The sequence below is a fragment of the Betta splendens genome, chromosome 4 (genome assembly GCF_900634795.4).
Source record: "Betta splendens chromosome 4, fBetSpl5.4, whole genome shotgun sequence".
NCBI classification, from domain to species: Eukaryota; Metazoa; Chordata; class Actinopteri; order Anabantiformes; family Osphronemidae; genus Betta; species Betta splendens.
Window position 1 is genome coordinate 16,294,087 of NC_040884.2, and position 22,140 is coordinate 16,316,226.

The 22,140-nt window shown below is 42.2% G+C and overlaps 4 protein-coding genes and 1 non-coding gene across 8 annotated transcripts; 3 read left to right on the forward strand and 2 right to left on the reverse strand.

The window, feature by feature from the left end:
* Window positions 1-777: 777 nt before the first annotated feature.
* zdhhc20b (zinc finger DHHC-type palmitoyltransferase 20b) lies at window positions 778-8,136 on the reverse strand. Of its 2 annotated transcripts, XM_029147064.3 has the most exons (14): window positions 8,002-8,136; window positions 7,002-7,028; window positions 6,561-6,655; window positions 6,343-6,463; window positions 6,046-6,115; window positions 5,904-5,936; window positions 5,464-5,584; window positions 4,894-4,929; window positions 4,558-4,690; window positions 4,194-4,320; window positions 4,005-4,094; window positions 3,749-3,861; window positions 3,579-3,653; window positions 778-3,501 (listed from the first exon to the last, which is right to left on the reverse strand). In XM_029147064.3, exons 1-13 carry the CDS (start codon window positions 8,117-8,119, stop codon window positions 3,583-3,585), a joined length of 1,155 nt encoding a protein of 384 aa, XP_029002897.1. In that variant the 5' UTR covers window positions 8,120-8,136; the 3' UTR covers window positions 778-3,501; window positions 3,579-3,582. The 2 variants fall into 2 exon arrangements, with proteins under 2 accessions (XP_029002897.1, XP_029002898.1); XM_029147065.3 differs by lacking the exon at window positions 4,894-4,929.
* On the forward strand, window positions 8,094-9,953 carry LOC114853554 (arylamine N-acetyltransferase, pineal gland isozyme NAT-10-like). 2 transcript variants are annotated; one of them, XM_055508047.1, is made up of 2 exons: window positions 8,094-8,234; window positions 8,462-9,953. In XM_055508047.1, the coding sequence occupies exon 2, from the start codon at window positions 8,851-8,853 to the stop codon at window positions 9,712-9,714; it is 864 nt and encodes a 287-aa protein (XP_055364022.1). In that variant the 5' UTR covers window positions 8,094-8,234; window positions 8,462-8,850; the 3' UTR covers window positions 9,715-9,953. The 2 variants fall into 2 exon arrangements, with proteins under 2 accessions (XP_055364022.1, XP_029002900.1); XM_029147067.3 differs by having other exon boundaries at window positions 8,097-8,234; window positions 8,466-9,953.
* Window positions 9,913-18,479, reverse strand: LOC114853551 (E3 ubiquitin-protein ligase MARCHF6). The gene is made up of 25 exons (XM_029147063.3): window positions 18,086-18,479; window positions 17,464-17,563; window positions 16,333-16,406; window positions 15,977-16,120; window positions 15,654-15,726; window positions 15,372-15,540; window positions 14,945-15,134; window positions 14,481-14,542; window positions 14,362-14,394; window positions 14,197-14,248; window positions 14,046-14,104; window positions 13,869-13,949; window positions 13,631-13,699; window positions 13,395-13,469; window positions 13,057-13,191; window positions 12,753-12,973; window positions 12,477-12,614; window positions 12,165-12,387; window positions 11,969-12,038; window positions 11,709-11,890; window positions 11,486-11,620; window positions 11,296-11,385; window positions 10,960-11,092; window positions 10,691-10,826; window positions 9,913-10,458 (listed from the first exon to the last, which is right to left on the reverse strand). Exons 1-25 carry the CDS (start codon window positions 18,102-18,104, stop codon window positions 10,371-10,373), a joined length of 2,751 nt encoding a protein of 916 aa, XP_029002896.1. The 5' UTR covers window positions 18,105-18,479; the 3' UTR covers window positions 9,913-10,370.
* A 628-nt stretch (window positions 18,480-19,107) lies between these two features.
* Window positions 19,108-19,181, forward strand: trnat-agu (transfer RNA threonine (anticodon AGU)). Its single transcript has one exon. It is a non-coding gene; the product is annotated as a tRNA-Thr (tRNA).
* Window positions 19,182-19,527: 346 nt separating this feature from the next.
* On the forward strand, window positions 19,528-21,263 carry cmbl (carboxymethylenebutenolidase homolog (Pseudomonas)). 2 transcript variants are annotated; one of them, XM_029148914.3, is made up of 6 exons: window positions 19,528-19,675; window positions 19,890-20,104; window positions 20,237-20,344; window positions 20,469-20,611; window positions 20,680-20,771; window positions 20,900-21,263. In XM_029148914.3, the coding sequence occupies exons 2-6, from the start codon at window positions 19,890-19,892 to the stop codon at window positions 21,077-21,079; spliced, it is 738 nt and encodes a 245-aa protein (XP_029004747.1). In that variant the 5' UTR covers window positions 19,528-19,675; the 3' UTR covers window positions 21,080-21,263. The 2 variants fall into 2 exon arrangements, with proteins under 2 accessions (XP_029004747.1, XP_029004748.1); XM_029148915.3 differs by having other exon boundaries at window positions 19,529-19,675; window positions 19,887-20,104.
* The last annotated feature ends 877 nt before the right edge of the window (window positions 21,264-22,140 follow it).

The following is a 22,140-nucleotide window of genomic DNA, read 5'->3' on the forward strand; positions in this document are numbered from 1 at the left end:
GAACCATAGCCCACAAATAAGGACAGTTTATTCAGGCTTGTTTGAAAATCATTATTGATTTTATATTTATAGTTATTAAAATAGAAAAATCTAAATACCTGTTCAAGAGAGTAAATAGGAGCATCTATTTGTAAAACATACCAGTGTTAACACATTGTGTGCGCAGAGACCTCAGGTCAGGACATAACACTTCTGCATGTGCAAAATGGACAAATAGTTATTGTCACACATATTTTTAATACATTAAAAAGTGGGTAAGCAGTCAATGACATCTTTTGCAGCAGAGGTCAAGGGCCTGGGAGTCAGACCGATAACAGAGGTAAAGGCCACACTTCCACTAATACTGCAGTTATGCCCATCTGGGCTATTTTAGTTTGTGTCTGAGTCGGTGTGACATGGATCCATAAACCTGTACTGCTTGTTTCACTTGCATCAAGCTTTGCTTCATTGTCTCAGAGTCCAAATAAAGTTAGTTCTATACTCTTACAGAAACGTCATTCTTTTTTATTTTTTTAAGAACCGTTTACACAGCATTACTTGTTATTTTATTATCATAAGTTGTTTATAATCTACAAATGCTTTGCTTTTACTATAGCATGGAGTGTGTGTACCTCGTCCACATGCTATTAGCAAACAAATGCCCATCGTTGACCACACAACCTGATGCATTGTGGGTAAAAAGTGATTTTGATAAGAAGCTTCAGTTTAGGCTATTTTAATACCTAATGTACATATGTGGTGTAGATTTAGTAAGATGCCTCTGAATTGAGCCAAAAATAAATTAAAAAAACAAAAACATTTATTGTTATTTTCACATTAATTGTGGATGTATTTCATTCACAAAATAGGAACAAGAAAATCAAACAAGAAAAATATATGTAGTCTTTTTCTTACATTATCAATATATACATATTCACAAACATTGTAAAATAGGAGATAACAAAATGAAATGTTGAATAAGCATGTTATGATAAATTACACCTGCATCGTGTAGAATACAGACCCCATGTTTTAGCCTTTTGCATCTTCACTAGAGTTTTATGGCTTCGTTTCTACAGTTGAGACAGATCAGAGTAAAGCGAGCTTTAAACATGATGCACCTAGCTACGTTTTCACCCCCCTATGTGTATTCAACAACAAAACCTCAGTAACCATAGTAAAACACATTTAGTCAGGTGCCATGCTTCAAAGCATTAATCAGACAGTTACTTACACAGACAGTAAAAATCTCATGGCTGCACATGAACCACATCTCCCGAGACAAACAGTACTACAAAAGAGAAGACGCAGGTAAGCGTTACAAAATCCACACGTGCTCTTTAATCTCAAGGCCAAACTGCCCAGAGACAATATAGGCAATTTGTAAAACACAGATGACAGAGACGAGCCAGGCTCCGCACATGGAATGGGACACGCTTTCTATTTTCCTTTAAATAGCTACGTCTGAGGTTTGGAAAAGATCCATGTTTGATCAGAGCAAAACCTTGGCTCATGATCAGCAGCTTCACCTGCCAGCCCTATAGTGTGACACCGACACTTAGCCACCGAACGGACAATCCTTACACCAACAAACAGCCTCCAAACACCCGTTTGAAAAAGTCTCCATAAAAATACTTGGGCTAAAAAGGTCAATCGTGACAGATAGGATAAAAAGAACATAAGATCACTTCAGTACCCCTGATGTCCCACGTTGTCCATCAGTGGCAACTAACACCAAGAAACATCTTAGAACGGCACTACTTCACTCTACGGGACAGAAAGAGCTGTAAACGTGTACGTCACCAGAGTCTGCTGGAATCTAGTCAGTGGGAAGCTTGTCCAGCAACAGTCAGGGGTGGGACCCACATGGGACGCGACCCCTTCAATGGTCATAAGTTGCATATAAATGACAGCTCCCTTGGAAAAATAACACCACTCTGTCCTGATAATTCCTATTTGGTTGTTTTTTACTTGTCCACCCTTAAAACTGTAATGTAATCCTATTAGTTCTCTGGCATATAGATAACGCTTCATTTACAAATTTTGGCAGACTCTCTAGTCACATTCCAGATGTTCAACACTAACATACAACCAACTGTTATGTTTCACACAAGCTCAGGTTTTTCTTTTTGTTTCTTTTTTTAAAGGTCACAATACTGAGCGGATTCCAAATTACACACAGAGCAGACACGTTGACACAAGCCGGAGTGGACGGCTCTATTACAGTACATCTGTCGGGCTGCATTCACTTTCATTAAAATAAATAAGGACGAGTTACTACAAGAAATACTGATTATGAAAACATTTTAGTCTGAAGAAAGCTGCACCTGCAAATGAGACTGAAAGTGAACAAGCCCTGAGCCACGTTTGTAAAACACAGAAACTGTCTGAATGGGAGCAGAGAACGCGTCGCCGCCTGCTGGCCAACATTGGTGTTGCAAAGGACATCATGACAGTTTGTCTGTTTGGTTATGATGACATTGGCCGGTGGTGCTAGGCTAAAGCTAGGATGCTGTAAACACTTCAGGTTTCGAGGTCAGAGCTCCTGACAGATCAGCCCTTTTTTGGCAATTAAGTTGTAGGAGAAATAAGCTGCAGACACGCTGAGGGTTATGAACCGTTGACAAGCACAGGGCACAATCACTGAGGAGGGATAGAGGATGACGGCGCACTATGTAACTCCATCACTCCAACATACAAGCAGCATTTTTGCAACAATAGTTGGCCACAGAACACATAAAGCTGACTTTATGAAGAAAAAAAAAGAAAGTTCAGCGGTTTCACGCACACACACCTCTTATACCTGGGATGCCTCCTCCTGCCTCTTTTAAAGCAGCATGTTGCTCCATAGACACTGATAATCTATAAAGTGCAAATGCGCCATCTTGTGCTCTGATACACAAAACACCAGCCGAAACCCCGGCTACAGTCCTCCCGGGTGCAAAGTGGTTCACTGCGCTGAACCAATGCGCTGCAGTCCTTCTTAAAAATATGTATGTACACTGTAGATATCCTTCTACACTAGTAATTAAAAATAAAAGGCAAAAAATGGCACAAAGGTTGAAAGACCTCCATGGGATCTACTGCCTCTTTAAAAACAACCACACTGCTTCAGTCTGTGCCACCACAGCTTTGTGCCCATAAAGTGTGGCCTAGTGCACCCAAGAAGCGTGTGATTCAAAAGAAACAAAACAATAAAAGTAGCTCTGATCCTCCAGAGTACTCCTCAATAAATGTTTCACGTGCTAAGAAAAAGAATACAGCGAATACAGCTCTGTGTGTGTGTGCGCGCATTGGAGTGAGAGGGAACAAACTTGTATGATGTGCTCTATGCTTAGGTCACTGCATGTGATAAATGGCAATGGCATGGATTGAGTCCTGTGCTGCGACGGGCAAAAGAAACGCATTCCTGCGATTTCCTGAATGTCTCTGTGAGGATGGAGCTGTGCTGGGACACTGTTGCCAGGGCGATGTACTAAAAAGTTGTGTTACTTAAGGCATCGTTTAACTGAAGAGTTTCTCCTGTGGAGGCAAGAAAAAAAAATTGTTGATTGTACTAAAATGTAAATTTAAAACAACAAAGCAGTACTGCCATCTACCTGGTTAGGACTCGCTTTCCATGGAGATTGTAACGGCTTCATTTTCAGCCATCATTGTAACAGCTTCACTTTCAGCTGCCAAGGAAAAACAAGAACCATGACATGATGACGTTTTTAAACAGTGACCAGTTCATTTTGTTTCTGAAATATTACATGGAGGTGTCGCGCACCTGGTTTGAAAGTGCCATCTGCCATGTGGTCTTCGACGCTGTTGGCGTGCTGGTCGTTGCTCAGCAGGCGATTCTGGGAGTCACTCAGTGGGCTCACCGAGATGTCAGCAGCACTGGAGATGTGCCCCACGAATAAAAAAAAAAAAAAAAAAAAAAGCAAAACGCGGTGTGACTATATGAACTCATTCCAAGGCGTAAATCCTCTCTGGGGCCTCCTGTCAAACATTGGGTCTTTTATTACAACAAGACAGATCACCTGTTATTGGGTGCTGCATTTAGAGTCACCGTGCCCTGCTCTGGATCTGCACTGACCAGCCGCGTAGGGAACGTCAGACCATCTCCCTGGCTGCAGCACAAGGTTAATAAAGTATGTTATCACCTCTTCACAATGCATGCATTTCAAAAAATCTGTATAGATCTGCATCCATTTGTACCATGTGTTTACCTGGTGAAGAGAGGCAGCAGCCAATACTTCTTCTGGTCTCCAAAGACCTGAGCAATATTCTTCCGAAAACCAAGAGAGAAGCCATTCTTATCGGAGCCTGTCCTGAAAACAGGTGCTCTGAATGCCTCTGCAGAGAAGGAGCAACATAGCATGGATATACACACACAGACATTATTAAAGCAACAACAAACACGGCACTGTAATCTCAATCTCAACAAAAAGATAAACTGAAAAGAGCAAGACTGGAATTGTAATATTCATATCGTTAAGACCACTATAATATAAAGGAGTATTAATGTCTGTGTTAATATCTGAAGTTGCACATCACATGTAAAACGAGTTTAGCTGGTGAAATGTGTCTTACCTATAGTGGACCTGTTCTTCCCTACAAGCCACAGGTGGTAGCTGAATAGGGACAGAATACTGATGCAGAACATGGCCGCCACAAAAAAGAGAAACAAGACGTGGAATTTGGCCTGAGTGTCTGGCAGCTCGTTCTGGGGGAGAAATGGGAGGAGGAGGAGAGCGAGAAAAGAATCAATAACAAATTCACTTTGCAAGCGTTGAAAGGAAGAGGCAGAGGAACAGAAACAGATAAGAGCTACGTGAACCGGGCCATTGCATGCAAATCACGACAAGAACCATAGCAACGATGGGGAGGCGCTGCAACACTAAAGGCTTTGGAGGACGGCTGGGTTACCTTTGGGCAGTTCTCTGCCGATTTCCTCCGGCAAAGCTTTAGTACAAACAGAAACAAGACTGGTTAGCAAAACCAGGAGAGAACAGGCGGGAGGGGAGGAAAGCTGGAGGCAAAGTCAAGTCCAAGCTGGGTGATGGGAGAGAGGAGAGTGTGTGAATGAAGCCAGAATTGGTGAAACAACGGAATAATAAATAAAAAAAAAGTAGAGAAATCAAAATGGAACAGCCACAAAAGAGAAAGAAAAATAGAAGAGGGGCATTTGTGGCCGCATGAGTGGTGTGACTGACGGTTCTGATAATAGAGAAGGACACAGAAAAGAAAGAGACCCGGGAACAATGAGCCAGTGTGTGAGAACCGGGGATAACAGAATGGGGAAACAGAGCAGGGTCAGAGGGTGAAGGCTGAGAGCGGACCGAGAGGACAGAGGAGCAGTACAGCTCAGCACCATGCACAGCCAACGGAGAGGATGCTCGACAAGGCAACCACATCTGCATCCTCCTCAGCATCACAGACACACTTTCAGAGGCCGAAAGCTCGGCGAGGAGAGCTCCGCGTGCAGCCGTTACTCACTGTCCAGAACTTTATGAAATACTGCAGCACGGTAGCCGCAATAAATAAACAGTACACCAGCGAATAGGCCAGGAAGAGGATAAAAAACTTGTAGTTGGAAAATCCCACACAGTTGTTGACCCTGCAGGCACACAAGCAGAAAAAAATGGCATATTTGACTTTTGATCTCCCGTGAATACAAATATTACGAGTCTGAACTTTACCAAGATGGAGGCGTTTGTCAGGTTAGCCAAACATCTGGGTAATATAAGTCAACCCAAGTTCTTTTTTATTGACTGTTGTGTCAAATGAACTATCTTCAACTATTAAGTCTTTCCTCCCAAATAAGAGTAGGATTAAGAACAATTAAAAAAAAGTTTCATGATTGTTCTGAAAGCAGCTTGCAGGTGAAAGGCATAAAAGCGAAGGCACATATGCAGTGCACGTCTAGCAGGTCATACCAGGGACAGTGGTGGTCCATCTTGAGCACACACCTGCAAATGATCAGGAAACGGCACAAAATATATGTATTAAAATATACAGGCAACAACAGGATTAGAAAATATTTTTTTTTAATCAGGAGGAAGTGTAGTAATGTCTTACATGTCACAGGCGGAGCAGTGATGACATCGATCTGGCTTGATAACTTGACACCGGTCACAGTAACGGATTGCTGCATTGTGTTAACACAACATTGTGTCATTAGAACACAAATGATACAATGTCTCTCTCTCACACACACACACACACACACACACACACACACACACACACACACACACACACACACACACACACACACACACACAGACAGACAGACAGACAGACAGACAGACAGACAGACAGACAGACAGACAGACAGACAGACAGACAGACAGACAGACAGACAGACAGACTTACCGCCGCCTCCTGTGCGGGTGTACAGAGGAAGGCTGGTGGCAGCTCTCCAGAGGATCTCTTGCTGGTTCTCCGGCCTCTCTTCTTTCTCATATCGCTCCTTCTCAGCCTTGGGCAGGCAGAACTGGCGAGAGACGTATCGCACACACACAATAATTCAACAAGATGACGACACAACAGCACAAAGAGAGATAGAGTGGGTAGTTTTAGGGTTGCTGTACCTCTTTGGAAGGGTTGGCAGGCATGGTGAAGATGGTCTTCCAGTAGGACCACACAAACATGACGAACGAGAGGTGGAAGAAGATCATGTAGATAACTGGTGAAGAAACCCAAGTGTCAGGAACAATATGTGCATCCCCATCAGGCAAATTACCAACAAGAGCTGCGTTAAGGAATCACTGATGCTTATATGGACTAAAAGAAAAAATACTGAATGCTTATATTTAATTAATGAGAAAGCAGAGCTAATGCTGAATGAGGAGGAAACGCTGCGTGTACCAACATCTGCACTTTGAGAGAGCGCATTTGCTCTGCCAGCTTTTTGCAGCTACAGAGCATATTTCACAGGACCAAACACAGATTATTCCTCTAAACAGCAAACTGGCTCTGTTCTGTAAACTTCCTTCGGACTGTATTATATCAAATGTCGCTCTGACACTTACTCTTCTCTCCGTTACTGGGGATCGTGACTGCAAGAGACAAAACAAAAAGTGTTAGACTGTTGAATAAACAAAGCATAGTTTCTGTCAAAGCAACAGGCCAAGAAACAATCTTCCTCAGCTGAAAAAACTCAAAACATCACTTTCCACATCACTTCCGATTCTGTAACCAAGACTAAAAATAGACTATAATGGACTATTCTGGGCAACTGTAAATCGAAGCATTGGGGAAATGTGAAACTGGACACTGAGCTTTTGATTTAAAGATTTCTACGACATTCAAGTAGGTTTGTGACTTGTGTGAAACATACAGAACCAACTGAAAAAAATATCACAGTTTCCATTGTCATAAATAAAATTTTATGTTAAGTGCTTTTTGCTGTTTCAATCATTTTATGAAATAAAACCACAAATCTGTCACGTGACATTCATGAAGCCAAATACATCATGAAGCCAAATACATCATTTAGTCATCATTATTGGTAGTTTGTAAATTTCACAGCTAAACTCCTCCAATCACCTAAGTGGTTCTTAGAGGTCCCTTGACTTCGTTGAACAATATTTACACTTCAAACATGTCAACACAGATGTGGGCTTATCTTATTTTCATCTTGACATAAAAGGAACCAGCTGACACGTTGTATAAAGCGCGCTAACGAGCAGCAGCCCAGTTAGACGCTCGGCACAGCTACATACTGTTTACTTAGCGATTTGATTCTCCTCTATTCAAACCCGGCGCAAAACCACAGAGGCGACTCGCACAGCGAAGAATCAACACGTCGAAAGTTTTTCGGAGTAAATCCCGCTGCATCTAAGAGTGAGAAGCCCCCAAAGCAAAGGGCAGCTTCCAGATGTTAGGTTCTATCTAGATTCGGACACGTTTGCCAGCACCATTGTTGAGCTGCGGTCCATTTACTTCCTGCTGCCCAGCAGCGACTGTGTATGTGTGTGGAGGCGCGGTGAGAACAACCGAGCAGCAAACCGCGACAGGACGCTTACTTACATATACAAAGCTCCACCACGTACGCGTAATACGACCAGCAGACGACCAGGGCGATAAAAATCACAGGTATCCACGCTAAGCCCCGTTGACAGCATCTCAGTACGTGAGTGGGCGCCATCTTTCTTCCTCTACTGGGAAAGGGAGTGTCGACCAGAGCCCTATAGAGGGAAGAGCGGCGACCGCGCAGGGGCAAAGCCGACCGCGTGTCACGTGACACACGCAGCGGCAACAGGGTGAGTAAAATCCAGTTTTACTGATTAAAGCAGGATTAAGCCGTACAAATTAATTAAATGAATTATTCTTTTGGAAAAAAAATCATTTAATGTCATATAAAACATAAAAAAATATTCATTTTTTTTAATGAAAGAAAGAAATGGTGTATGTCTATGTCTTCATTTTGATATTTATGTAATATTTTAAACACTGATTTATCTTTTTATTTATTTTTTAAAACTCTAAGAAAGGTAATTAAGTTTGAAGTAGAGAACCTGGCGTGAATGGATGAAAACGCAAAGTCCTCTCGAGCCACGGAACCAGAGTTATGGAGTTATGGAAGATCCGTGTTTCTCTCTTTCGTTCGTTCTCCGTCATCGGTGGTGCCCGGTGTTTGGCTCCGTTGCCACGACAACTGCAGATGATCGATCCATGCGGAACCATGTTGGACAGGAAGAACGACACCGTAATCTGTCCTCTAGCGGCGGGAGACGGTTTTTCACTAGTACCGACACAGGAAGAAAAATAAAAGAAACAGCAGCTGTAATGATTTATAGTGAGGTCAAAGTTCAATGTCCGCAGTAAAGTAGTGCACGTCGTAGAAAAAGTAACGTAGAAAAAGTTCCAGCAGTAAGAATGACTTTTCCGAACATGGATGTGCGTGAGTACTTGTCGCGCATTGGCTTCGTGGGCCCGGCCGAGCCCACTCTGGACGTCCTGCGCTCGGTCCACATGTGTCACCTTCTGTCGGTACCGTTTGAAGACCTGACCGTGCACAGCGGCGGACGAGTCCAACTCGAACTTCCACTTCTGTACGACAAGATAGTGAACCGGCGCCGGGGCGGGTTCTGCTATGAGAATAATGGACTCTTCTCCTGGCTGCTGTCCGAACTCGGTTTCCAAGTCACCCTGCTCTCCGGTCAGGTGAGGAACGCAATCACGGGCCGCTACGGCCCACCGTTTGACCACCTGGTCGTCATGGTGACCCACGAGGGCCGGCGGTGGCTGTGTGACGTCGGGTTCGGAGGTCCGGGCTTCAGTGTGCCCATGTCTCTGGAGACCAGCGCGGCCCAGGAGCAGGGCCACCGGCTTTACCGCATCAGACAGGAGACGGGGATCTACGTCCTGGAGTGGCAAAAGGATGAAGACACGGGTGCAGAGGGAGACTGGACCGAGATCTACAAGTTTACCCTCGAGTCCAGACTCCTGACGGACTTCACTGACATGTGCCAGTATCACCAAAGCTCCCCGAGCTCCATCTTCTTCTGCAAGTCTTTCTGTACAGTTTTAAAGCCAGATGGGAGGCTCACATACATTGGTCGCAGGTTAATCACGATCACATTTCCCACAGAGAAGACAAAGGGATTGTTGGAAACCTCAACAAGGGAACTTGAAGATGAGGAAATCCCTGGGATTCTAGCAGAGAGATTTGGCATTGTTCTCGACTCTCGACTCGTACCAAAGGATGAGGCGATAACACCACCCCCAATCATATACTGAGAAAATTCCTTGGGAATTTGTTCCACCTGTTATTAATTTATCTTTTCTCTTACTGCAAACTGTCCTATATATTTAAATGGAAGTAATATCTAATAATCTATAAATGTTCAGGTCATTTTTTCCAGGTAGAGATGTTTAGTTTAAGGCCAAAATGAGTTTTAATTAATACCATATAGATTTTCAAAAACACACTAAGGAAATTGTCAATTTGATTTAATAAATTATACATAAACTTTTAAGATGTACAATGGTCATTGCATTAATTCATCTGTCTTTAAGACACAGTCTGCGCTCCAAGTATTTACACATGTACAATTATCAGGCAGTACTTTACAAAGCAAGGCATGGAAGACAGTACAGATGCTTTAAATAAAACCTGTAACCCTCACCCTCATGCCTATGCTGTTTGTCTGAGGGGATTACTCAGCTGTCCCATAATTATAATACATTTCCTCACCCCAACGTTTAGGGGCGGGAAAGGGAATCCAGGAACTCCAACAACAATCATCAAATAAACCAAGGTCCACAGGAGATTCAAAGGGATTATGGTCCAAAGGATAAAGTGAAAATCAAAAAAAGGGTAAAGGGTGGGTTAAGGGCTGGGGGTGTACACAGAGTAACCGGTGCAAAAATGTGGGAGCCTGTGACATAAAACTCTACTCCGCAGTGGGGTTGGTGGGGGGGACTGAGCTTGACCTTCCAGATTTACGCTCGTAGTTGACGAGTCTCTGGCCAACCAGGTACCTGCAAGAAGCGATGGTGTAAATATCATCACACACACAATAACAATAATAATAAGTGCTCTTCTGGTATGTTTACTATATTCATCTTCTATACTGAGTAACGTTGGTGTGAATGTCTGAGTACTTTTACACATTTACAGACTTAGTGGCCCCCACAAGAACGAGCATAACCAGTGGTAAACACTGGTATGCATCATTTTTGATGCTCTTAAATAAATCCCAGCTATCCTTACTTGTCATTCTTGATGTGTTCATAAAGACGCTTAAACTGTCGGATCTGGAAGGACAGGATGCCAATAAGCGAGACCACCATCAAGAAAAATGGGTAGATTCTCCTCTGCATTAGAATCTCCATCTCTGGAGTCACTCCTACGGAAGGCAACACAAAGTCTCACTAGAGATGTGGCTGGACACATCTCTCCTTGAGGATCAGCAAACTACAAAGGCAAAATGACAAAACAATGCAACCTTTTGATGCTGATGCCAACGTGTTGACACTCACCAACAGCAGGCACCACACCGGCAGCGATCACATACGGCACACACAAAGACAGCAGCAGGACAGAGATGACTGGAGCCGCCAGTTTGCGGATGATGAAGTGGAGGTCGATGTTGCGAATTCCATTTGCATAAACCTGAGAGAGGTTACAGTTAATATACAAAACCAAATTACAATGCAATTGATTTCCATTTGCCTTCTGTTTTCCCACCCCACTCTGAATGCAAAGATAGCTATAGTACAAAACAGCCACTATGGCTGTGGTGAGGGTTTAAAATCTGTCTTAAGGAGCAAAGAGACAAAATCTTCAAACTCTTTCAACAAATATCTAAACCACACCTGCTCAATAACAGTCTTGAGCCACCACTGAGGGCCCATGAGCGTGATAGCAGCAATGATTTTGGCATGAAGTACTCCAAGAGCCCAGTCCTGTCAACAGATGGATAAACATAAATGCATGACATGTTTTCATCATTCAAGACAGGAAAGGAGATAAACATGTATATAACATGCATGCACATAATTGTACCTGCCAGGGGTAGAAGAGGGGCGTTTGGTCCAGCGGTACCCTAAGTGGAGCGACGATGACTAGTTCAAATAGCAGCCCCAGGAGCAGAGGTATGACTCCAGCAACCAGCAGAGCTACAACCAGGGTCTTCAGGATCTACACAGATGAAGCCATGATATATTGTTTATAGTTTGACAATACTGCTGCATCATTAGAGATAAACAGGTGTGTTATGGATGCTCACCATGAATGTCCACTCTTGGACTTTGCGTAAAATTACAGTGCGGCCCTGAGGCATCCAGGCCAGCAGCACAGTGACCCCACGAATAGACAGCCAGCAAACATACAGGCCACATGCCGCTGTGTACAGCTCATGGATTTTAGAGTTTCCTGTCCAGAAGGACATCAGCCAGCGGCCAGTGAACACTGAAACACAGAATAAATGCACTGCTCACAAGCAGATCTGACTTTACTAAAAGTATTTTTACGTAATAAGTGAATTACCTGGTAAGGTTAGACACACCAGACTGGCCAAGAGCAGGGTGATACACATGAAAGCTATCAGCAACACAATCTAGGAAAAAACGAGCAGATTATTTAAAAAATCGAACTTAGATGTGTGAACATTATCACAGATGTTTACAAAAGGTAGATGTATTAGAGGTATTGTCAAGCTACAAAATACGGTAAACTGGCATACTCTGAATGGGAACCGAAGCGGTCGGTGGTAAGGCTGGAAACCCACTGGTCCCCCTTGCTGCAGGATGGCCTGGTGGGCTGCATGCAGGCCTTCACCAACCACTGGAGGAGGATTGTTATTGTTGTTATGGTGACCAGGTGGAGGATTATTGTTGTTGTTGTTGTTCACAGGTTGGTTCGCGTCATTGTCTTCCTGCTCTCCGAGTAGATAGGAGTGAAGGTCTCTGTGCAGACAAAGAGAAGTGATCAGTCAGTCAGACAGTGACTAAGAAAACGTTAACTTCAACAAAGAGTGTATTCAAACTTGACTTACAGTAAATATCCAGCACTGACAGTCCAGGCTCTGACGAGGCCTTTGAGCCACTGGCGAGTGTGCCCCTGTTCCAGCAAAGCTGGCAGCACAACCTGAAGTAACAGTAACTCCAAAGACAACTCACTGACTGGAGCATCACTGATGGAACAGAGTTAAACAGAAACAAACAATTAGTGTGACTAGTACATTAACCACTGAACAGTTCATGCGTGTACATAGAAAACCATTTGGACAAAAATGTGACTTTATCAGGGTCATTGTACTTCTGCTGGTTACCTGTACAGCATGACATTGTATGGGAGGAAGGTGGGTAGCAGTAGTTTAATCAGCCTGATGGGCAACCACAGCATGAGCAACACAATAGAGCCAAACACCACCACAGACAGGATGAACCGCCGCAGGTGTCTGTAGATGGGAAGGTGAATCATCTCCTGCACCGGGTTAAAATCTGGGTCGTTGAGGTTTCTCAGAAACCAAAGCACTCCTGGCCTCAGCACCTAACATACAACAATCAACAGAAACAGAGTCAACTGCTGCATGGAAGATGTGGTAAAGCAAATGACACACTTTGTCTTCTTACCTCTCTCAGCAGGAGGATGAAAGAAGCAAAGTAGAAGACATAAACCATTCCCACAAGCCAGTGCAGGAACATGGTGGTGCCGGGGGCTGATTTAAAACTCAACTCTCTGTCTTTAAGTGAAGCATCAAACATCTCCTGCAGAATGCACAAATTCATTGTTTAACATTTGATTGACTTGGGAGCAACTTCTCTGCTCAATGAAAGCACAGACAGAATGTGCTCTGAGAAAGTACATGAGGTGGAGAGGAAATGTTGGGACTGTCGGTTTTTGGGAAGGAAATGGGCATGGACTGACAAAGAGAGCGAACACAACATAAAAGCATCTAAGTATGTCTTACTAAAGAGCAGATGTCCAGCCACCAGCCACAGATGAGTGGAAACACTCCAATTTCCACAACAACCAGTAGAGAGACCTGTAATGAATGCACAGAACAAAAAATCAATTTAAATATCTACAAATGTGATGATACATTGTAAACCATTACTTTAGCTAATGATAGAGATTGCAAATAGACTTTAAATCATTATTATATTCAGGTTATACCTGAGATACACAAAGACAAAAATATGATACCTTAACAACAATGTAGCAGACGCCCAGGAGACGTCTGGAGCGCTGGAATCTGACCAGGGCAGCCAGTCCCTATTACAGCCATTAAGGATCAACACTCACAAAACTCATCACACATACACACATTAGCAAATTTACAAGAATTTAATGTATGTGTGGCAATGTAAAGTTGTGAGGCTCAAGTTTTGCTTTGGGCTTTACAGTTTAGTAAAGTACAGGGGGTTGTTTGATAAAAGGATACATGGCAGAGAATGAGTGTCATGGCCAAAAGTATGTACCCCACAATCGTTGTAATTAAACCCTCAAAGTGTGAGGCTTGAACCTGAAGACATGAATAAAGCATTAGTCAGTAAAAGTTGGTGCATTTAAGATAAACTAATGCATAATAAATATGAACTGATAAAAGCAGGTTCCTTACATATTCCTCAAAGCCCAGACCAACGACAGAGAAGTGCCCAATGTGGTAGGGACAAAATGCTGTAAGAGAACAGTGTAGAAGCAGCACTGCTATTATTACATGCTATAATAATCTAATCTAATGTTATTAAACAGTTTTTCATTCTACTCACCAAAGACCAGGATGAAAAGTGTGTTTAATGACACAACCCAAAAAACATGTTCCTACAAGATAAAAACACAGCTCTCATTTATATTAACTAAACTCCCAAATAGTCTGCAGAGGAAAATCAGTATTAGGATATTATGTAAACAATAATTCATATTGAGATATTTACCAAAAATACGAGTGAACCATCCAAGCCAAGCATCTGGAAATAACATTGGTTTTAGTAAATGCATAACAAACATGGAAGCATTTCCTGTTGAAGTTTTATAAATTGTCAAGAAGCATTACCCTTTCCCATGTCAGCTCCTCAGCTGCTCGATCCCACTCCAGCACGTTCCAATTCATGTCATCTACAATGAAAGAGATAAATGTCAAATACACTAAAAACTAAAAACACTAAAAACAGTGAACAGTCAAAAATACAGTCAAAATAAATTAAATCTGTATTTCACTCCATTATTAGTGTATCTAGTATTAGTGTCTGCACTAATTGTGCTTTGTATTGTTAAGCAAATTAATTTTATGGAACAAGGCAACGCAATACGTAGCCACACAATCTGACCATGCAAAACACCATGTGAAATATGATGCATGTATACGTTCATTAAGGACAAAGCATCCATAAAATGTAATTTCATATTTAATTTTACAACCTGACAAACAGCTATGTCTGTATGAAAAAAAAACTATACTGTAGCTAATTTGCATCAATCTCAATCAAAGGGTCAAAGTTGCCTGTATAAAATTCTAACCTTGTGCTCCATTGTTGGGGTCTGCATCTTCAGCAGCTGCTCCCTCCTCCTCTTCCAGCTCTGCATCGTCACCCTGGTCCAGGGGGGCATCAGGAGGCTCCGGTTCTGCTTCATTCTGGGCTGGAGGATCAGCAGGAGCTGGCTGGGCTGCAGGTGGCTCTTCAGCTGCCCCATGACCTGCAGCTTGTGCCTGAGGGTTAGAGGCGCAGGATGGATGACTTTATTTTAGTCAGAAGTTCAGCAGGGTGATGAATTAACATTGGCTGTATATCAGAGCAAACACCCCAGAGTTGCTGTACAGGTTGTGATGAAACTTAATTTCTTGCAAAAATAATACTGACATGAGAACAAGCAGTTTAGATAATGAATGTTTACTTTCCTTTTCAGTTATTAAATTAAGCAAACTTAAAAAAAACATCACTGTCACCTCGTTGGCTTGTCCAGCTGCATTGGGTGGTGGTGGTTGGTGCTGCTCTAACCACTGGGGAGCACCACCATGGACTATCTGTTCTCTGAGCCACACAAGACTTATGAACGCACACAGGGTGCAGGTGACTACGAAGCAGCCCTGTAGACAATCTGCAAGCAGGTTCTCTCTGAAGGACCAGAAACAAAACACATACAGTAAATTAGGAAAAAAACGAAACTCACAACTTTTATGAGTTGAAAATATTGTGAAGGAAGAGTATAAAACATGTAGTTTTCTTACGTAGACAGCATGTCCAAGGGCAGTGTCAAAAGTGAGCTCACAGAGCCGGTAAACAGACACTTGTAAATGCGACCTGAGGAAGAAAGGCCAGACAACTCAACTCAACTTGTATGCCAGCCCATATTTCAACCCTGCATGTAAAAAGAAGATGAACCTAAAGTGGGTAAGTTCATGTGAATTATAAAAGATGGATGGATGACCTATTATGTAACAGTACACACACTCTTGACTGCACTAAAGATCAAGACAAGCTGATATGTAAAGCTTACATTAATATTTAATTCGCCAGTAGCTTCTTTTGCACCCGTGAGTAAATGACTTACATGCAGTGAGAGGAACCACCCCAAGCCATGCAAAAGCCACCAGTGTATAATGGAACCAGTAGCGGATGGCTGTGCCCACACTTGTCAGCAGGCCGGCACAGATGTCCTGTATGGGCAGCCGTGAGGGCATGTCTGGGGAGTAGACTTAATGGGGAGAGAGAAAGCAGTTTCAGTTTTCTGTATGTTTTTACTTTTTGTATTACATGAGGGCATGACCTTTAATAAATAAGATCAAACATTAATAAATATATTTACTAAAATGCCTCAAGTTTCACAAACAACCCAAATGGGTTTGTAAAACTTGAGGCATTTTAATATGGTAAATTGAATGATCTATTAATGTGTCAGGGACTTACTTGGGGTGAAAGCAAATCTGTGCTTGCATAGTTCACAGTACTCCTTCCTGCTATGCTTCAGCCACTGGACCAAACTGTAAACCAACATTCAGAGGGTTAACATACGTGTACAGATGATCGAGGCTAAACTAACTACATGTCCTTGAGCTTTCTGAATACATAGTTCCCATTTATAGAAATACATTTTCTGAACAAAAACATTCTGTTGCTATATGTTATTCATGAACAATTATCCCTCATTGTGACTTGGACACCATGCTGTGAGAGATTTGTTCCTTTTAATTAGGGAATACAACTGTGTAGAGTTCATTCTGCATTAGTTAAAGTGTAGCTACTAATAATAAAAAGTTTCAAGAGAGAGTATTCAAGCTTTATACTATACAATTAAGTACAAAAGCTGCTGTTTGAGTAACAATGGAACTAAACAGTACACGCCAGGCACAAGAGATAGGAACTGTGCTATTCTAAAGGTTTGTGGGGGTGACTGTAAAGTAATACAGACACTGGGAACAATCTAGACCTGGACTTAGTTCCTGCCTGGATATTTCCATCTGATGCACTTATGAGGCTCACACACCGTGCAGATGAGAATGGACTACAACGTTCATAATACCCATAGGGGCAGTTTTTGTGTCACTATGCCACGTAAGGTCAGGACCATAGGGTACTATTTGGAACACATCTTTAACAGGATAAACCTGTTTGTAATCCTTTTCATGATTCTTTTATTACTGTAGATATATTATCAAGGTATGACAATAGAAGCAATCATTGAGCACAAGCCTGTTTTAGGTTATCAAATTTCCCAGTGACACTAAAATCCCCAAACATACAATTTTAAATTTTATAGACTACTCAGGATTTTGTTGTCCTGCAAGTTCTTAAAGCCTCTACTTCGTCACTACTCTAAACAATTAAACCTAGATCTCTGTTACCTTTGATTTTGTGATTATGACATTGAATGTAAACTCTTGGCTTACTTTAGGCTCACATGCAAGTTTTTATCATAAACAGGAATGCATACATACACTGAATTTACTAATCTTTATCCACTTGAGGGAAAGGTATGAGGGAGACTACTGATCATGACACAGGGTCACAAGTGCCAAAGTGACAGCTAATCACGCTTACCATTCCTGATGGATAAACTTAATGCTGCCAGTGCAGACACAGGGGTGGTACAAGGGCTTGTCTGGGGATCCCTCAGAGCGACACACGCGGCAAATATCCGCTGCAGAAACAAAACCAGACAGCTTGTTAGTGAGTAATGAGGACAAGGCCAAGAAAAAGAAATCTGCAGATTGATAACGGGAACCTGAGTGTGATCATTTGAGTGGATAAATCTGTATGAAGGTATCGCTTCAAATAGCTACACACACAAACAAACAAACAAACAAACAAACACACACACACACACACACACACACACACACACACACTATGGTGGACGACATGAGCAACTCTTATCTGTGCTGCAATACAACAGGAGACTGATGACATCATCAGGAACTTCTGGTCATTTCGACGCCCTCTCCTACACAGTATGCTAGCATAGTGATGTCAGGCGTACAAACTCAACATTTAACAATTTTCTCCTGTCCACCGACCTGATCTCACCCTACATGGTATTAGGCTTATATGACCACTTGCAGGCCAGCTCAGCGGCAGGCATGCTTGTCGGTGATGCCCGTATAAAGCTAAAGCTAGCTAACCCCGGCTGGGTAACGGCTAACACGCATCTACTGGGATTTACCTTCTTCGGCAGTGTCCATGTTGTTCGAGAAGCACCGGTCACCGTTTGTTCCAGTAGTACTTGGGGCGGTGAACCCATCCACGACGCAGACTGTGTTGTTCAGCGGGCTAAATTAAGCTAGCGGGACGACTGGATCCTTGTGTGTCAGATGCACTGACAATCATAAAATGGTGTCCCCACAGACCGAGCACCAGCGCTTGCTTCGTTGTGTCCGCTCACATCCACGGTGTGTTCTCTAACCAATAAGATGTTTTATTTTTACAGAGTTATTTGGACTTAAAACTATAAACCCAGACAACGTCGCGTCTCCCGTCTTGCTGAAATAACTAGAAAAGCCTTGGAGACAAACGGCTAACCAACCTCGCTAACGCATGCGCACAAACCAACTTTACCTGCTGTCACATTTTTACGACAGCGAGTCTGGTTTTCCGGCAGTTAAACTTCTGCAACAACCGTTACGTGGGTTATGAAGCTTTTTTTTTTACTATGAAGCAAAAGGTTCGCTGCATTTGACCCATGCCCTAGGCAGGGGAGCAGTGGGCTGCCATAGAACGGCGCCCGGGGAGCTTGTGCGAAGTATCTTGCTCAAGGATACACCTGCAGCCCGAGGCAGGTAGAATGTCACCATTAAAAGTTTACCAACCCCCAAAAGTTGGTTTGATACTCTTACACATATTTTGCTAATACTTCTAGAGACTCTATTGGTATGTGAAAACGCGTAATATAGCTGAACACGTCTTCTCCAAAACATTTGATTAAATATTGCAGCTTTACCTGTAACCACTAATTCAGTGCTTGGACCCTCTGAGAAATTACATATTACATATTTTGCTACAAAATCAGTTTACTTTTTATTAATGATGCTGATGATTTTCATTTAATTGGGCATATACATAAATACATGTTTCTATGTAGTATTGTGGAAGCTCCCAATATCTGTGTAGTAATAAATTCAGCTATATGGTCATTGAAAACTACTGGGTCATTCATTACTACAGTACTATTTACACCGTCACCTGGGCGGCGCCGTGGCTTAGTTGGTTAAAGCGCCTGTCTAGTAAACAGGAGATCCTGGGTTCGAATCCCAGCGGTGCCTTTTGATGAACAATCTCCAGAAAATGCGCTCTAAGGAGTAGTGGACCATTACACAACTTTTCGGTCAAATTTCGGTATATTTTTAACATGCAGCAGAAAAATGTAAACTCTATCCTGAAAGTTTAGTACCGGAAATTAATTGTGGCCTAGTGAACAAAACGCAGTCCCATTTCATACGCATTGTTTTGTGCCTCCATACAATCAGTGAATAGGAATATATAATGTTTTATGCATATATAATACGAAACGTGCCTTCATTGAGAACATTTATTATATTTTAAATTCTAACTGTTCTTTTTGTGCTACTGTAATAACCTATTTGTCTAATGAAGTGAAACCTAGAGCTTTTATTCTGAAGGTGGGTGCCGGAATTTCCCTCGGTGTAAAACTATTTACACTGAGCAGAAACCAGCATTAAAAGTCGTTGAACTTTGCAGGGAAACACGGACATTTTCGAATTCCCTCTTCTCGCCTGACAAATTGGGAAAGTGCACAGTACGTATGTCTGTGATTAATGCAAACTGACTCCCGAATGAAACGTTGCCATTTTTAGTTCATTTTAGAATAAACCGTTTCGTTTTAAATCTATTGTGCAAAACGCTTGGTCAGTGTTACTCAGCTATTGAGAACCTTATCATAAACGGGTGACTGCCAGGTCTAATCACGAGGCAGAGATATCTCTTCGGTCTTTTTGTCGGTCTGTCAGCAGATGGCAAACGAGACCAAGCCATGTCCCTGTGATATTGGAGATCGGCTGGAGTACGGAGGGCTCGGCCGGGAGGTCCAGATCCAACACATTAAGGCTTATGTGGTGGAGCCGTCCAAGGTGTCTGACAAAGCCATTATTGTTATACAAGACATCTATGGGTGGCAGCTTCCCAACACACGATACATGGCTGACATGCTTGCTAGCAACGGATACGTGTATGTATATGTAACCGATATGCCTTCAGTTTGCAACACGTACAGTAAAATTACTGGAGTTGTCTAGTGATCAGTTTGTCCTATGTAATTTCTCTGACATTGCTTTGATTTGCTTTCATTGCTTTCATGCAGTGCCATTTGTCCAGACTTCTTTGCTGGAAAAGAACCTTGGAGGCCTTCCGATGACTGGTCCAAGTTTCAAGAGTGGTTTGAGGACAAGAAACCAACCAATATAAACAAGTAGCTGTGCACTTGTTCTATTCAGTTATAGCTGCCGCACTGATGCTGTGTCATTAAGAACTGCTCGATATTAATTTATAACATTTTATCACGTTTGCTTATTGGCCTTTATGTATTTTTCCAGAGAGGTGGATGCAGTTTTAAAGTACCTGAAGGAGCAGTGTGGAGCAAAACACATAGGATCAGTGGGCTTCTGCTGGGGAGGTGCTGCAACACATTATCTGGCCCTGCAGTATCCAGACATCAAAGCTGGAGTGTCTGTCTATGGTATGTCACTGTGCACGAGTTGTTTCCCTGTGTATTCAAGTAATTAATGCAGTTATTTTAATGTGCAGGGATTGTTCGTGAAAAAGAAGATCTATATGAGCTCAAGAGTCCCACGTTGTTCATCTTTGCAGGGAATGATGCCGTGATCCCCTTGGACCAGGTCAGTATGCATAAACTGAGCTCTGCAATTTCAAGTATGTTGAAATACAATTGAGAATTTTGCAGATATGAACATGACATTGTGATAATCAGCTTTATGTAACCCACCCATCGACCTGTCGTGTTAAGGTAAATACCCTTGAAGCAAAGCTAAAGGAGAAATGCACAGTAGACTACCAGGTGAAGATCTTTCCTGGTCAGACTCATGGGTTCGTCCACCGCAAGAGAGAGGACATCAACCCTACGGACAAACCTAGTATCCAGGAGGCCAGAACGGACCTGCTGAACTGGCTCAACAAATACATGTAAACGAGACGCTTGGGACCAGTATATTTAAGTCCCTTAATCACCAGAGTGTCTGAATATACTTCACATATGTTTAGCACTAATACTTAGCAAATTACCAGAATCAAATATACTGTCCTGTAAAAGGATTGCAAGAAACGAATTATTCATGGTGTGGTAAATAAATATTAACTTTCTAAATGTGAAAGCTGAGAAAAACATGCAACATAAACCTGAAGAAAGAAAAAAGAACTCTGGAGTCTGGACACTTCAACAGAACAAGACTGCAACATTTTAATTTTAATGGTCACTCTGGGACTACAAAAGCCTGAATAATGTATACATTGTTAAATAGCGATATACAGTGTGGTTTGGACATCTGGTAATATAACCCAGCAGAGGACAGTGAAGTTAAAATGACACACAAATAGGCTTAAAAAGATAGTGGCCTTAATCACTTTTTGGCACGTTTTCCTAATACAGCATCTTACTAGTTTAACTGGCCTTATACAGTAATTAGATGGATTGGATGTTTATTAAATCTCTTAATATAAGCAAGTAAAGCATCATGACCTTAAACTGAGGCAGAAAGGTCCGTGTAAGTTTTAACAGTTTGATTTCCCCACTTAAACAAAAGCACGACTTGAGTTAATATAATAATATTATAATTTAATATAACTATTTAACTATATTTAACTGTTTGGATTAAACCAACAGTTTTAGAAGCTGAAAAGTGGCTTTTGATCAGTGGTGGCAATAACGTGTACGTGTAGATTTCATATCATGTTTCACCAATCTGTGGGACAAACAAAAATTCCATCCTCTGAACCAAAGTTGACCCAGCTTATTAATATAACGTTACTGTTTAACTTATTCTACTGATGCACTGCCTGTAAACTCCAATAGGCTCAGGCCATCTGGATGCTAGATTTGTTGAAGCTGAATTATTATAGAATTAGTTTTAACCCCCAAAAATCACGTAGTGTTGATTACCTGAGTAAACTGTGACCTGGTTAACAACCATTATTACCCTGCTATGCTCGACTGCTTTCTGGTCCAACCCTCAACCAGCTGGAACTGTTGCA